The following is a 14785-nucleotide window of genomic DNA, read 5'->3' on the forward strand; positions in this document are numbered from 1 at the left end:
TGGATGGATAGAGGGATGTGTGTATGGCAGAGGGGTGGACAGACAGACAGGCCTGTTGTGGGATGCCCAGCCCAGCCTGGTTTTCACACCACTGCCATTCTGATCCCTGGCAGCTGCCTCCTGCCTCAGTTTCCACAACTGGCCAAGATCGCCCCCAGAGGAGCCTGCTCAGCCCAGCCTGGGAAGCACTTTGGCTCTTCCAGCTTGTTGGGGATTACCCAGCTCACACGGGTGTCCTGCTGTCCCCAGCTCCCTGCCCGGGGTTTAATTTAGCCCCAGGGTGTCACCCCAGGACTCGCCACCCCTGAGTCAGCTTTGGGCACCCTTTGATGTGCGGGAGGGCAGCGCAGCCTGCAGATGGTGGCAGCAGGACTTCTCCCTGGCAGGAGATGACAGCCAGGAGAGCCACGTGTTCCCTGGATAATTGTTTGTTCCTGTCAGCTCGGGTATTTTTGGAGCTTTTCCTTCCTCTGCTCTCTCATTCCCTTTCGGAGGCAGCAGCTGGTGGAGAGCAGTGGGTGCCCCTGGGTCCAGGACAAGGGGGAGCCCCCATGTCAGGGATCCCTGTCAGCCACAGGCAGGTCCTGGTACCAAATACTGTATTAGAATAGAATAATATAAATATATATATATAAATACATTATATATATAATATGTATAATTATTACACACAGTGATGGCAGCCGTCCCCAGTCAGCCCCCAGGCTCCCAACACGATGACACTCGGGGATCTTTGGGATCCCAGAGCCTGGTGCCTCCCCTGAGCGTGAACCCCCCCATCCCTGAGCGAAGCTGCGGCTCCCTGTGATTCCCTGGGAACATGGCTGCCAGTGACGCGGCCGGTGACCTTCCTGCGGGCAAAGAGCCACCCAGCGTGTCACCCTCTCGGTGGCACAGGGCAGGGAGCCGAGCCAGAGGGTCCCCAGTTATTTTCCGAGGCGATTATTCCCCCTTGTCTCAGTTTTCCCGAGGCCGCTGATGCCACGTGGGCTCCTCCCAGCCCTGCCAGGCACGTGTCGCCGGCGGCAGCCCCGCGTCCCCTCCGGCGCTGGTGGCGGGTGATAAGCGGCTGGCGAGTGGCACGTCTCCGAAATCAAATTACCTTTGATGTCGCCAGGGCTATTTTCATCCCTGCTCGGTCACGTTGGTCCTGCACCCGCTGGCACCCGCGTCATCAAACCGTTCTCCGGGTGCTGTGTCATTCCACCCCCCCTGCCTGGTCCCCTCCCGGGAGCCCCGAGGACACCCCTCGCCCCCTCCGTGCCCCGGCGTTGGCAGCGTTGGTACCTGGCTGTGCCCAGCTCTGTTTGCGTCCCCACTGCAGCCAAAACGTGGGGACTGACCCCACTGGGTAAAGCTGGGGGGGATCAGCCAGAATCGGGGGTGTTTTTCCCATGGTACTGAGCAGGATCTGAACCCCCCCATGCACACACTGCCCCCGATGGGCAGGATGGGAACCAGCCCCTCAGTCCCCTCTGGAACAGGGCTGGGGTGCAGTGGGGTTGTTTTGGGGCTGTATGGGAATTGGAGGGGTGTCTCCACTGTCCCTGGTGCTGTTTTGGGGTGGGGAGGGTTACAGCCTGTTACCGTTCCACTCCTAAGGGGAAGAAAGCCCCCCCGGGTTTCCCTGTGGGAAATCTGGGTCGGTGGTTTGGGAGAGACTTAACCCTGGTGCTGCTGGGCCAGTGCCCTCCGACAGGGACTAGAGAGGGGGGCAGAGCCCCCCAGACCCCGCCTTTCCCTCCGGATATGGATGGTGAGTGACATCATCTGTTTCCCCAAATAGATCCCAATTCAGAAGTGAGGGGGATCAGGAAAGTAACACCCCCTCAACAGATGAAGGCAGGTCATTTGGGGTTGCAAGCTGTCCCAGAGTGGCAGGTTTTTTGGGAGGGCTTTTGCTCCCCTCTGGTGCCCACCTCCAGCTCATGTCTGATGTCCCACCCTCACCTGGTCGTATATCCCAGCATTTTCCCCATCTGGCAGCTGAAGGGGAGAGTGGGGGGGCAGCCAGGGCTGGAGTCCTCCCACCCCATTGACACCCTGGTGGGGGGTCTCCAGCCCCACCCCCCCGAGGCTCTCAGCCTGATTCTTTTCCCTCCCTCTGTCCCCACAGTTAAAAAGGCCAAGTATGACGGGCCCCAAGGTAAGTGACCCCCCACCTGCCTGCCTGAGGGGGGACAGGGGGAGCTCTTGGGCTGGCTGGATGTGGCAGGGTCAGAGGAAGGGCTGGGGGGAGAGGGGAGCCCAGGCTCATCCTCGGCTCTGGAGATATCATCTGTCAAGTTTGGGGTGGGGGAGCAGCACACACAGAGATGGGGGTGCCCTGGACAGGAGGGGGGGACTCACATTCATCACCCCCAGCAGAGGTGGGATCCATTCCGGGGCTGGTGTGCCAAGTGTGGGGGTCCCCACGGGAGGGTGGCAGTGGGTGGTGTCAGGGGGTGGGGGCACACTGGGGGTCACTTCACCCTCTTCTTGCTCCCACAGAGAAGTTTAACACCTACGTGACCCTGAAGGTGCAAAATGTCAAGAGCACGACCATCGCGGTGCGGGGCAACCTGCCCTCCTGGGAGCAGGACTTCATGTTGTGAGTGTCCAGGGGATCCCCCAGGGTCCCCCATCACTTCTGCCCCTGCAGACAGGGGGAGGTCCTCTGCTGATCCCAGCCCTAGGGGCTCCCCTGAGTCCTGGGGCTGAGGGGGCAGGTCGAGGCTGGGGTGGTCCCAGGGGCCTGCTGAGGGGGGTAACCTGAAGGGGGGGGGTAGCCTGATACCTTTCCTGTCCCCAGTGAGATCAACAGGCTTGACCTGGGCCTGACAGTGGAGGTGTGGAACAAGGGGCTCATCTGGGACACCATGGTGGGGACGGTGTGGATCCCCCTGCGGACCATCCGGCAGTCCAATGAGGTAGGGAGCCAGGCATGTCCACCCCCCGTGGACCCCAAGGGACATGACCCACCCTCAGCTGTCCTTTGGGGCAGGGAGTGCTTTCCCCATCCTGCTTGGGGCCAGACCCCATGTGCTGGTTGTGGGGCCAGGAAAGGCCCGTGGGAGCTCTCCTCACCCCATTTCCACCCCGCAGGAGGGCCCTGGGGAATGGCTCACACTGGACTCCCAGGTCATCATGACCGACAACGAGATTTCGGGTACCAAGGACCCGACTTTCCACCGCATCCTCCTTGACACCCGCTTCGAGCTGCCGCTGGGTGGGTACCATCCCCAGCCCCCCCAGACTGGGGTGCATCCTTCCCGGTCCCCAGCCCCAGGCATGCTCAGGAGCCTCAGAGTTGGGGCTGAGGCTCTGACCCTGTGGCCTCAAAAGCTTGAGGGCTGTTTTGGGAGGGGGGTTCTGTGCACCAAGTTGGGTCTTTGCCCTTGCAGATATACCCGAGGAAGAGGCCAGGTACTGGGCCAAGAAGCTGGAGCAGCTCAATGCAATGCGGGACCAGGATGATGTAGGTGCAGCCAGAGCTGGGGTGAGGGGGGTGGGGGCAGCAGTGCTGCCAGCAGGAGCCCTCACCAGCCCCTCTCTTCCCAGTATGCCTTCCAGGAGGAGCAGGAAAAGCCTCTGCCTGTGCACGGCTCCCAGTGCTGTAAGTGCTGCCTTGTCCCTGTCCTGCCATGGGACCCCCACACCCTCTCTTCCTCCCCACTCCCCGCACTGGGGATTCTCAGGGGTGGGTTCTGTGTCTGCTTTGGAACACTGGACCCCATCCAAGTGGGGCTCAACTTTACCCCACACCCTGTCCCCATTCCCGTCCTCCCTCCCGTGTTTGCTGGTGTTTCTTTGCCGTCCCCCTGCTCCACAGTGGGTGAGCCTTCCTGTGGTCTGAGGGGAGAAGGGTGTGAGGGGCAATGGGACTGGTAAGGACAGTCCCCTGGGGAGCCTGGGCAAAGGGCAGCAAGGCTGGTGAGGGAGCTGCTGGGTGGGGGCCCCAGCAGAGGGGTCTGGGGATTCGGGGTGGCAGCTCAGTTTGTCCCGACCTGTGCCTGTTTGTCCCTCTGTAACCACACCAAGTCCAGCTCAGTGTGTCTGTGCCCAGCCCAGGACCTGTCCCCTTTCAGTGCCACCATGCCTATCCACAGCACTGTCCCCAGCCTAGGTCAGTGTCACTGTGTCCAGCCCCATGTGCTGTCCCCAACCCAGCTCAGGCCCGGGAACTGTCCCCAGTGCACTTAGTGCCACTGGGGTCATCATTCCTAGGCCCCTTCCCTGTCCCATCATGGTGCTGCATTGCCCAGTGCCTGTCCCCAGCATGGCTCAGTGCCAACGTGCCCCATCCTGGATGTGCCCCATCTCAGGGCGCTGTCCCCCACCCAGCCCAGTGCCACTGTGCCATCTGGGAGATGCTGGTTCCTCCCAACCAGCTGCCTCTGTCCTTATTGTCTCTACCCCTTTCTTTGTAGGCAACTGGAATTATTTTGGCTGGGGAGAACAGCAGAGTAAGTATCCTGCCCCCTCCTCTCCTCTCAGCCTGGGGGTCCGCAGCACGTCCCCCTTTGCCTGGCCCAAGGCTCAGGGGACCTGGGGCTTGGGTTCAACCTGTGGCCTCATGCCATGACTCTGCTGGGTGAGGACGGTGTCACCAAGTGCCCTGTCCTGGGCAGGGCTGTCCCCATGGGCTGGTGAGGACACAGCCCTGGGGGCCTCTGTGCCCTCAGGGTGCCCCAGTAACCATGAGCAGCCCAGGCTTTGCCTCTGTGGTGGGACATCAGTGGGGCAGAGGGAGGCTCTACCCTGTCCTCTTTCCCCTTTCTGTATGTCCCAAATTCCCCCTCTGCCTCCCCCTCCCCCTCAAACCCTTCCTGCACTGAGTACATGTGCAGCCCCCTCTCACCCTGCCCGGGGTCCATCTCCCCAGCACGGTCCCACAGCGGTGGGGACACAGTGGGGGCACTGACGGGTCTGTGCAGGGTGTGGGGCAGATTTGGGCCATCCCCTGTCCCACTCACTGTGTCCCCTGGCAGATGATGACCCCGACAGCACCGTGGATGACCGGGACAGCGATTACCGCAGCGAGACCAGCAACAGCATCCCCCCCCCCTACTACACCACATCCCAGCCCAACGCCTCCGTGCACCAGTACCCCATGAGGCACCAGCAGCAGAGTTCCCGTGACTCCTACACTGACTCCATGCAGAGCTACGAGATGGACTACTCAGACCAGGCTCCCATCAGGTAGTGTGGGGTGCAGCCCCCCCGGGACTCCCTCTCTCAACCTCCCCCCCAGGTGACAGAGGCCAGCAGGTCCCTGAGGTGACGCCAGGGATGGTGCTCCCAGGGTGGTGGGTGACGGAGGGAAGGAGGCTGAGGTGAGGAAAAGGTGGATGGTGCTGACCCCATCCAAGCCTTTCCTTCTCCCTGGGAAGTTTTCAAGCCCTTTTGAGTCACCGCTCTCCTCTGTCCTCGCTGGGTTTGGGAGCTGGGCAGTGGGGTGTGGGCTGGCTGGGGACGCAGACGTGGCAGAGACACCTGCCCGGCGCTTCATCCCTGCGGCCGCAGCACAGCCCAGCCCAAGGTGCCAGCCCCCTCCAGGTGGGCAGAGCCTCCCTGCCGGTGTCCCCCGGCGGCAGGGGATGCCGGGCCGTGGCGGGTGGCGGTGGTGTGGCACTGGGGCCTCGCTGACCATGTTCCTCTCCTCCCCGGCAGACGCTATGGTAGTGTAGACTCTGCCGCAAACGGACGCAGCGACGCTGAGTCCGGTTCTGAGTCGAGCAGGCGGACCAGCCGCCAGCCTTCCCTTGAGAGCAGGCGGTCCCTAGACCTATCGGATAGGTGGGTCTCTGCCTGTGCCGTGTGCCGTGTGCCGTCGCAGAGTGCTGTGGTCGGTCCTTGCAGCCATGGTGAGGCCAACACCAGTCCTGGCAAGGGCGGCCTCGTGCCACCGCAGGGTCCCCGCTCCCCGTCCCGGATCGGCCTCGCAGGGGGGCAGCGTTGGGGTGCTCCAGGTGTTCCCTCCGATGTCCCCTCTTGCTGCTGCACCCCAGTTCACAGGGTGATGTCCCAGCATCCTGGTACCACTCATTGGCACTGTGACCATCTGGCAGGCTGTTCCTCCTTGTGCCAGCGGGTGTGGGAGTGGGGCCTCGGGGACTCAAATGCCACCCCATGTTTCTGGTCACCTCCCAGGGAGTGCCTGGCTGGGCCAAAGCCTCATGCAGTAATTTGGGATCCTTGTGATGTGCCAAGGGCCCCTCTCCCAGCTCTGGCCAGGGTCGGGATGGGGAGGTGGGGGGTTTCCATGCATGAGCCATGTCTCCTGCACCCCTGTGCCCCGAGTGCCCCTTCCCAAGGTACCTGGATGATGCCAGTACCCCTCCCAGCTGGGACCAGCCTGGGCATCTCCCAGCACCCTCTTCCTTGCGGTGTCCCCCAGCTTCCCATTGCCTGGCTCGGCCACTCCGGGCTCTGCCCATCCCATCCCCTTGTCCCCATCCCCCTTGCCCACCCCACTCGCCCTGGCTGGAGACGTGGTGTCGGCCTCTTCCTTGGCATGTCCCTGTCCTGTCTGCATGTCTGCTTCTGTCAGCCTGTCCCCACGGAGCCCTGGGGCACAGGGGCACAGGGACCCCTGCAGCCCCCCCAGTGCAGGCAATTGTGAGAGGAGGGGGCTGGAAGGGCCCAGGGGAGGGGCAGATGGGGCGAGGGGAAGGGATCTGGCTGGGCAGGAGGAGCAGAGAGGGGACCCCTTGGTAGGAATGATTTTGAGGGGAGCGAGGGGGCTCAAGGGGTGTCCTGGGGTGAGGGTGCCTGGGAGGGCTGCGGGGAGCGCTGGGGTGTCAGGGTAGAGGTTGGGTGACAGCTCTGTGGGGCAGGGGCAGGACAAGAGTTTCTGGCAGTAGCAGGAGGCAGCACCTGGCTGAGGGTGCTGTGCTCTGCCCCCACCCCTGGCTGGGGTGAGCCGAAGGAACAGACACTGTGCCCCCATCCCCACGCTCAGCCTGGGCACAGTCAGGAAGGTCAGACCCCGAGAGTGCCCCAGCCTGGGGGCTGGTCCCAGCCCATGGAGTCTCCTGGGTCTGTGCCTCCGACTCCCAGGTTGAGGAGCCCGGTGCTCCCGGTGGGAGCTGCACATCCTCCCGCCCCTGGGGCGGGCACCCCGGGGCTCGGTCTGGGGTGACACGGACCCACAGGAGCCCTGTCCTTGTGTCCCCTCGCCCCTCAGCCCCACAGGGAGCAGTCGCTACGCCTCGTCAGCCGAGCTGAGCCAGGGCAGCTCCCAGCTGAGTGAGGACTTCGAGAACGAGAGTCTGCGGGACTCGGAGCTGGACGAGAGGGACGGCGACTCCTACCACTCCTGCCACAGCTCTGTCAGCTACCACAAGGACTCACCGCGCTGGGAGGAGGAGGACGATGATGATCTCTACCTGGAGGAGGAGGAGGAAGAGTACATTGAGGACTACAGTGAGACTGAGGAAGGCTATGCCAAGGAGGAGGAGCTGGAGGAGGAGGAGGAGCTGCGGGAGGAGGACACTTATGAACCCCCCGAGGAAGAAACGTACCCCCCACCACAGAAACCCCCTGCACAGCAGCAGCAGCAGCAACAGGTCCCACAGCAGCAGCAACAGCAGCAGCAGCAGCAGCAGCAGCAACAGCAGCAACCTCAGCTGGTCCCACAGCTGAAGCCACAGCAGCAAGAGAGAAAGGAGGAGAGGAAGGAGGAGAGGAAAGAGGAGAGGAAGGAGGAGAAGGACACCTCTGCCCCCCAGGAAACCCCTGAGGCCCTCGAGGCCCAGAGGGGAGCAGAGGAAGCTCCCGTGCAAGAGGCAGCCCCAGAGTCTGAGCCCCCAAAACCGGCTGAGAGGTAGGAGGGGGGACTGATCTGCCCTGGGATGGCACCGTGCCTGGTGGCACTGAGGATGCTCTGGAGGTGGCTCAAGGCTGGGGCTGGTGCCAGGGGGCAGGACGAGACACCTTGTGTGGTCTCTGGAGCTTTTCCAGGTGCCTGAGGCATTGAGATGAGGGAAACCCACCTTGTGCCCCTCAGGAAAGGGGCAGCCCCCTCGGGCACACTGCCCTGGCCCAGCCACCCCCCATGCTGAGCAGGGCTCAAGGTGTTAAAGAACCTGCCAGGGCTATGGGTCTGCAGGTTTATAACTTGGGATAAACCTGGGGCTGGGGAAAGTGGAGGCTTGAGGCTGCAATTCCTCTCCTCTGGCTCAAGTTTTTGGCTCCCTGGATGGAGGGGGTACCCTGGAGCTCGGTCAGATGAGGAAATTTCCATCCACAGGAGCCAATCCTCTCCCTAGGCCACTCCATGGCCTTCTGTGCTGTGAATTAGTTGGTGACCAGGTTTCTGGTTCAGCATGTGAATAATTCATATCTCGGGGACAGGTTATTCAAATGTCATTATTGACCATTTCCATTTTCAGTGACCGTCACCCCTCCCTGAAGAGGGGAACTGTGATGGGCTTTTTCAGTCTTTTATTTAGTTTAAATTATAGACCAGAGCTGGGGAATCTCTAATTTAAAAGAATGTGCAGAGAGCTGGTTTTTTTAAAATACATGTTTGGGCCCAAGGGCTGGCGGGAGCCTGGGCACAGGTGGCCTCAGGTCATGGCTGCCTCTGGTGCCCACTGGGCAGGGGGCTTGGGGAATTGGGGACCATGTTGGGAATTGGGGACCATGGATTAGTGCTGGGGACACAAGTTTAGCACTGGGGACCATGGATTGTGCTGGGGACCCCATATTAGTGCTGAGGACCCCAGGTTGACGTTGATGACCCCAGATTATCACTGAGAACATCAGATTAGCTCTGGGGGCCATTGGTTAGTACTGGGGACCACAAATTAATGCTGACAACCCCAGATTAGCTCTGGGGACCCCAGATTAGCATAGGCAGAGACCCCAGGGCTGGTTTGGGCAGGTTCATCTCCTGAGCTCCCTACGGCTTTGTCCCAGGATAGTTCTGGGTCTCTCTCTCCAGTGTCATGTCACAGCAGGGTCTCAAGGAGGCTGGTGTGTTTGAAGAATTTCTTTTTTTTTCCTCTGTGTCTTCATTTTGCAGGAGAGGAGAAAAAAACCCACAACACCCAGCATGTCCTGGTGGACAGTTTTCCCTGGGCTTAGAGCCCTGAGGGTGTTGGGGGTTCTTCACCCTGGGATGTTATGGTGGGAAGAGGCCAGAGAACATCCTGATGGATGTGAGGGGCAAAGGATGTTTAATTCACTTACTTGTGTCACCGACTGTCCCCACATGTCACTTGGGTGCCCAGGGCAGGGTCTCCCGAGGGAGGGGTAGCTCCTGGCTTGTCCCCAGTGCTCTGCCCTGACACTGGTGCCCTTTGCAGCAGGACCTGCTGCATTTTCAGGTCCTTCCTGGTAGCAAGAGAGGGTTTTGCCATGGCCACGCTGGCTCTGGGCCCATCAGGATGCCCAGATCACAGCCTCAGTCCTACCCAGGGTGTGGGGGCTGATTCCCCCTCCCCGGTGCCGTGCTGGGAGGTGACAAGGTGTGTGTGTCCTTGCAGGGAGCAGGCAGAAGAGGAGGTGCAGGACCCCAAAGCACGAGCCAAAGCCAACTGGCTGAGAGCCTTCAACAAGGTCTGCATGCAGCTGCAGGAGGTGAGGACCCCCCTGGCCACTGCCCTGGGCTGGGGGCACGGCCCCTTCCCACGCCCTGGCAGCTTCCAGGGACATCCACTCCCCATGGACCCATCCTGACCCGGGGGCCCCCAGCAGTGGTGGCCCCACAACCCCATTCCCGCCAAGTGGGACCCCCAGAGGGGCCTGGAGTGCTGAGGACCCCCCCGTGTGTGCTGCATGCGTGTGCTGGTGCGAGCCCCCCACCCTCTCCCCTCTGTTGAGTTGACAATATTTTGTTTTGTTTTTAGACTCCATCCTCCATCTTTTCTTTTTGTTTTGGCTCTGGATTCGCTCCCCGGGGTCTCGATCCCCCTCCCCACCGCTTCTCTTTTCAGTTGTCCACCACCATGGCCCTTGCACCCGCGTCTCCCCTCCCTGCAGGGAAGGGGTGTAGCCTGCCTGCAGGTAAGCATGTCCCCCTGGAACCTCCCAGCAACCTGTGTGCCTTCCCTGTGTGTGTGTGTGTGTGTGTGTGTGCAGGGATTGCCCCACAAGGGCAATGGTCTCTCTGCTCCCCCGAAATAACCCCCTCCTGGCAGGGGAGGTGGCACTGCTGGACTATCCCTGCACACACCCCCACTTCCACGTGCTCTGGCTTTTCCCTGCTCTTCTCTCCAACTGCTGCGGGTCCCTGAGGACCAACTGAGCCCTTATGATGCTTCTCCACTGCCCCAACCCCCAAATTGTAGCACGGTGTAGCCACCCACCCTGCTTTGCCAGCCCGAGCCCCTCTGCTGGAGCCCACCCACCGCTCACCCAGCTCAGCCTCCTCAAGAGATTTATTCCCAGTGCCAGCTCTTTGCTGGGAAGAGCCCCGTTGGTTTTGGAACACTTTGCTCTGCCCACCCTGCCCATCCTCCTGTGCTTCCCCAATGCTGGGGGCACAGTGGGGTGCTCACTGCCCTGGGGGGCTGCCCCCCACGCTGGTGGATCCCACTGTGCCCCTGACACCGTCCCGTGTTTTCCAGGCCCGCGGGGAAGGTGATGGAGAATCCAAATCCCTGTGGTTCAAAGGCGGGTGAGTACAAGGGGAAGCTGGAACGTTCTGCCCCCCCGGGATCTCAGCCCCCTCCTCATTAGGATGTGATTAACAAGCTCAACAGTGGGCCTGTGTGGGGAAGGGTTGCTGAGGTGTGGGTGTGCAGGGGGGCCAGATTTTGGGCCTGAATGCTGGTCGATGTCTGGTGCTTTTGGAGGAACCAGCAGAGATGACGTTGCTCTGTGTCCCCAAGAGCTGCTGCCAAGGGGGAGAGCGAGAGGTGAGTTGGGATGGGACTGAGTTAGGGTGGCAGCTCCTGCTTCCCTCATGGAGTGATGCCATGGGGAATCCTGAGCCTCTCACCTCGATGGGCTGGGGGTCTCAGTCCTGTTTTGCCCTCGCAGACGGCTCTGCCATGACCCCAGGCACAATGTGGCTGTTTTCCATGAGAATTCCCAGATGACACCAGGGATTTCTCACAGACAGGGCTGCAAAGCTGAATTCCTGCCTCAGTTTCTCTTGCAGCAGAACTCAAGGCTCACGTGCTGAGTGCTCCCCTTTGGGGTCCCAGAGGGAACCTCCAGCTCTCCAGCCCCACGCTGCAAAGCCAGAGCTGACTAAGCCAAATGGGCTGCTTTTCTCCTGAGTTTCACTGCTGCACTTCACATGGGGAAAATCACAGTTTCCTGCCCAAATCCCCTTCCCCCTCAGCTTTTAGTCCAGTGATCCCTGTCCCAGTTGGGGTGGTGGTGAGGTTGGGGGCCCCATGGATGGGTCCCAGCCACAGAGGGATTGCTGTGCAGTTCTATCTGCCAAATCCTAGATAGTAGGAAGAAATTCTCTGAGAGGGTGGTGAGGCCCTGGCACAGTTTATCAGAGCTGCTGTGCCTGCCCTGTCCATGGAGGAGTTCAAGGCCATGTTGGACGGGGCTTGGAGCAACCTGGGATAGTGGAAAGTGTCCCTGCCTGTGGCAGGGAGTGGAATGAGGTCAGACCCAAACCAGGCTGTGATTCCATGAAATCCCAAGTGACCACGGGGCAATAATGCCTCAGTTTCCCCTTCCCCTCTGACTCTCCTCTCTCTTGCAGGCCTGGTGGTGGGCTGATCATTATAGACAGCATGCCGGACATTCGCAAGCGAAAACCCATCCCCCTAGTTAGCGATTTGGTGAGGTTCCTCCTAAGGCACCACCCCCACAGCTGCCGGCTTCGCTCCCGCTGCGCCCCACCGGACTGCGCCGCCCGTGCCCCGCTCCCCACTGCCTCTAACATGGCTTGTGTTCTCTTGTTTTCTTTCCTGTGGCCTGGCTGGGCTTCCCCCGCGGCAGGGGGGCGGCTGTAAGGTTTCTGCGCTGCATTAACAGCATGCCCGACATTAAGCCTGGACGCAAATCTCTCCCTCTAGTCAGCGATCTGGTGAGCGCGGTGCGAGGGGTTAAAGAGAGAGCAGCCCTTGGGTGCTGCCGGCCAGCCCTCAGCTCCCCCAGCCCTGCCAAAGGGGGGCGGGGGTGTCCCAGGCTGGTTTGGGGGGCTCCTGGCCCTCCTTGCAGTGGGGGGAGCTGTGAGGATGGCACAGCTGGGCTCTCCCTACCCGAGGGTGCTTCTCTTTAACGGAGCTCCGGTCCCTACACCAAGCATCAGCCCGAGGCTTCCCGGGGCTGCTTCTGGTTTCTCATTTTTTTGCTGGTGCTGTGTCCCTGGTCCTTCTCTGTCCCACCTGCTGTAGGTCCCTGCAGCTTGGACCATGCTGGTGCTGGACAGATGGACCTCTGTACCAGGGGAGGGGTGGCAGTGGCTTCTCCGAGCTGCCCAGACCCTCTGGTCCCATCCCCACTGTTCTGCTGTGCTTTCACAGCCCAGTGTATGGGGCTGGGGACCCCCCATGTATGGACCCCCCATGCTGGGGTCCCTTCCAGCCTCTGGGCTCTAATGCACAGGATCACTCTGCTGTCCTCTCCCTGGTGACAGGAGACAGCAATTTTGGAAACCAGACACCCCTTACCTCCAGAATTAGATGCCCTTCCCCTCCTTCTCCCTCTCTTTACACCTTGCCAGCTCCACTGTGTGCCCTCCCCAGGGTGCCACCCTCCTGTCCCCAACCTGTCTCTCCCCTCATCCCCCTGCCCCCCCCGCTGCCCCCCACCCAGTATCCCCCACCCCCAGCCCACTTGGGCAGCCGCTGATGCTTCTGCACTGTGCTGTGTTGGTGTTTTGGGGGTTGGGGGGTGGGTGGGTGGTGGTGGGGGTGGGCAGTGTGCAGGGTTTGAGGGAGCTGCTTCCTTTCCCTGCTGGGGTTTGCAGGCTGCAGCCAGTGCTGGGCTTGAGGACAGAGTCCCTCCCACCAGGGACTGCCCAGTGCTGGGTGAAGGGGGGCGTTGCCCCCATCCCAACTGGTTCTGTTGAGGAAGGGGCTCTCCTGGGAAGTGTTTGCACTAATGGCCTTTTATTCCCCCCTCGCTGGCCCTGGCTGCCCACAGGCCATGGTAAGTGCCCCCCACCCCATCTCCCCAGGGGTTTCAGACACATGGTGAGAGGCTCTGCCCTGCTGGGGCTGAACTGGGAATGCCACAGGCTGCTGAACTGGTTCCAGTCCCACTGCACAGCAGTGCTGGCATCACTGGGAGCTGGGCTGTCCTCTCTGCCCCTGAATGTAGCCAGGAACCCTCCTTGTCTGGGGTTGGGGTCTGTCCTGGGTGTTCTACAGCCACTGGGACCCCGAAGGAATGCAGGAGGGTCCCTCTGTGCTCTGCTGGATTTGGGAACTCTATTTCTTTCCCACAGTCCCTGGTCCAGTCCAGGAAAGCGGGAATCACGTCTGCACTGGCCTCGAGCACCTTGAACAATGAGGAGCTGGTAGGTGCTGGGGTGGGCTGGGATGGAGGTGGTCAAGGGGGGGGCTGAGCCTCGGGGGCTGGGCCAGCAGGGAAGGTGCAGGGTGTGTGCCACACCAGCATCCTCTGGCAACACCAGAGCAGCTGGGTATAGAATCATGGCATTATTGAGGTTGGAAAAGACCTTTAAGATCATCAAGTGCAACCATCAACCCACCACCACTAACCCACATCCCCAAGTGCCACCCTCTGCCCTGCCTGAGCCTTTCTCCCCCCTTCTCTCTCTCTCCTATCCCTGCTCAGAAAAACCATGTTTACAAGAAGACCCTGCAAGCCTTAGTGTACCCCATCTCCTGCACGACGCCCCACAACTTCGAGGTGTGGACGGCCACCACCCCCACCTACTGCTACGAGTGCGAGGGGCTCCTGTGGGGCATCGCCCGGCAGGGCATGCGCTGCGCCGAGTGCGGCGTCAAGTGCCACGAGAAGTGCCAGGACCTGCTCAACGCCGACTGCCTGCAGAGTAAGGACACCAGCCTTGTCCCTTCTGCCCTTGGAGAGGGAGGATGGAGCAGCCCAGGAGAGCTGGGCTCCTGCCTTGAGCGTGGGGGAAGTGGTGGGCGGGGCAGGTCTGTGCTGGGAAGGGGGTAGAGGCCTCCAGGTTTGAATTAATGAATGCACAGAATCACAGAATGGTGGAATTGTCAAGGTTGGAAGAGACCTTTAACATCACCAAATCCAACCATCAATCCAGCACTGTTGCGGTCACCACTGAACTGTGTCCTCAAGTGCCACATTCACATGTTTTTTGCACACTTCCAGGGATGGTGACTCCACCACTGCCCTGGGCAGCCTGTGCCAATGCTTGACAACCCTTTCCATGAAGAAATTTTTCCTAATATCCAACCTAAACCTCCCCTGGTGCAACTTGAGGCCGTTTCCTCCTGTCCCCAAGCCTATCATGCCCACTTGAGAGAGCTCTGTGGTCTCTCCTGGATACCACCTGCCTCCCACCCCATCTCACCCATGGCTGTCCTCTCCCAGGAGCAGCAGAGAAGAGCTCCAAGCACGGAGCAGAGGACCGGACCCAGAACATCATCATGGTGCTCAAGGACCGCATGAAGATCCGGGAGCGCAACAAGCCGGAGATATTTGAGCTGATCCAGGAGGTGTTTGGGGTCAACAAGACCACACACACACAGCAGATGAAGGCAGTGAAGCAGAGTGTCCTGGACGGCACCTCCAAATGGTCGGCCAAGATCAGCATCACGGGTAGGCAGCTGCCCTCTTTGGATATGGGGACAAGGCTGTTCCCAGCACAAGGATGCTGCATGGCCCAACCCCTCATCCTGCCGAGCACCTTCAGCCCCTGGGGCTCTGTGGGGGG

At 61.0% G+C, this 14785-nt stretch overlaps 1 protein-coding gene across 1 annotated transcript in view; it reads left to right on the forward strand.

Moving 5' to 3' along the window:
- The first annotated feature begins 1935 nt into the window (after positions 1 to 1935).
- UNC13A (unc-13 homolog A) overlaps positions 1936 to 14785 on the forward strand; it is a 33971-nt gene continuing 21121 nt past the window's right edge. The window contains exons 1-17 of the mRNA XM_027705176.1: positions 1936 to 2146; positions 2491 to 2590; positions 2792 to 2909; positions 3085 to 3208; positions 3384 to 3457; positions 3541 to 3595; positions 4410 to 4445; positions 4971 to 5181; positions 5653 to 5778; positions 7169 to 7807; positions 9474 to 9567; positions 10557 to 10606; positions 11657 to 11735; positions 13045 to 13050; positions 13349 to 13420; positions 13702 to 13921; positions 14443 to 14670. Of these exons, the coding sequence (XP_027560977.1) occupies positions 1936 to 2146; positions 2491 to 2590; positions 2792 to 2909; positions 3085 to 3208; positions 3384 to 3457; positions 3541 to 3595; positions 4410 to 4445; positions 4971 to 5181; positions 5653 to 5778; positions 7169 to 7807; positions 9474 to 9567; positions 10557 to 10606; positions 11657 to 11735; positions 13045 to 13050; positions 13349 to 13420; positions 13702 to 13921; positions 14443 to 14670 (2443 nt within the window). The remainder of the gene's footprint in view (positions 2147 to 2490; positions 2591 to 2791; positions 2910 to 3084; positions 3209 to 3383; positions 3458 to 3540; positions 3596 to 4409; positions 4446 to 4970; positions 5182 to 5652; positions 5779 to 7168; positions 7808 to 9473; positions 9568 to 10556; positions 10607 to 11656; positions 11736 to 13044; positions 13051 to 13348; positions 13421 to 13701; positions 13922 to 14442; positions 14671 to 14785) is intronic.

Source organism: Neopelma chrysocephalum, unplaced genomic scaffold, assembly GCF_003984885.1.
Source record: "Neopelma chrysocephalum unplaced genomic scaffold, ASM398488v2 Primary Assembly neopelma1_320, whole genome shotgun sequence".
Lineage (NCBI taxonomy): Eukaryota > Metazoa > Chordata > Aves > Passeriformes > Pipridae > Neopelma > Neopelma chrysocephalum.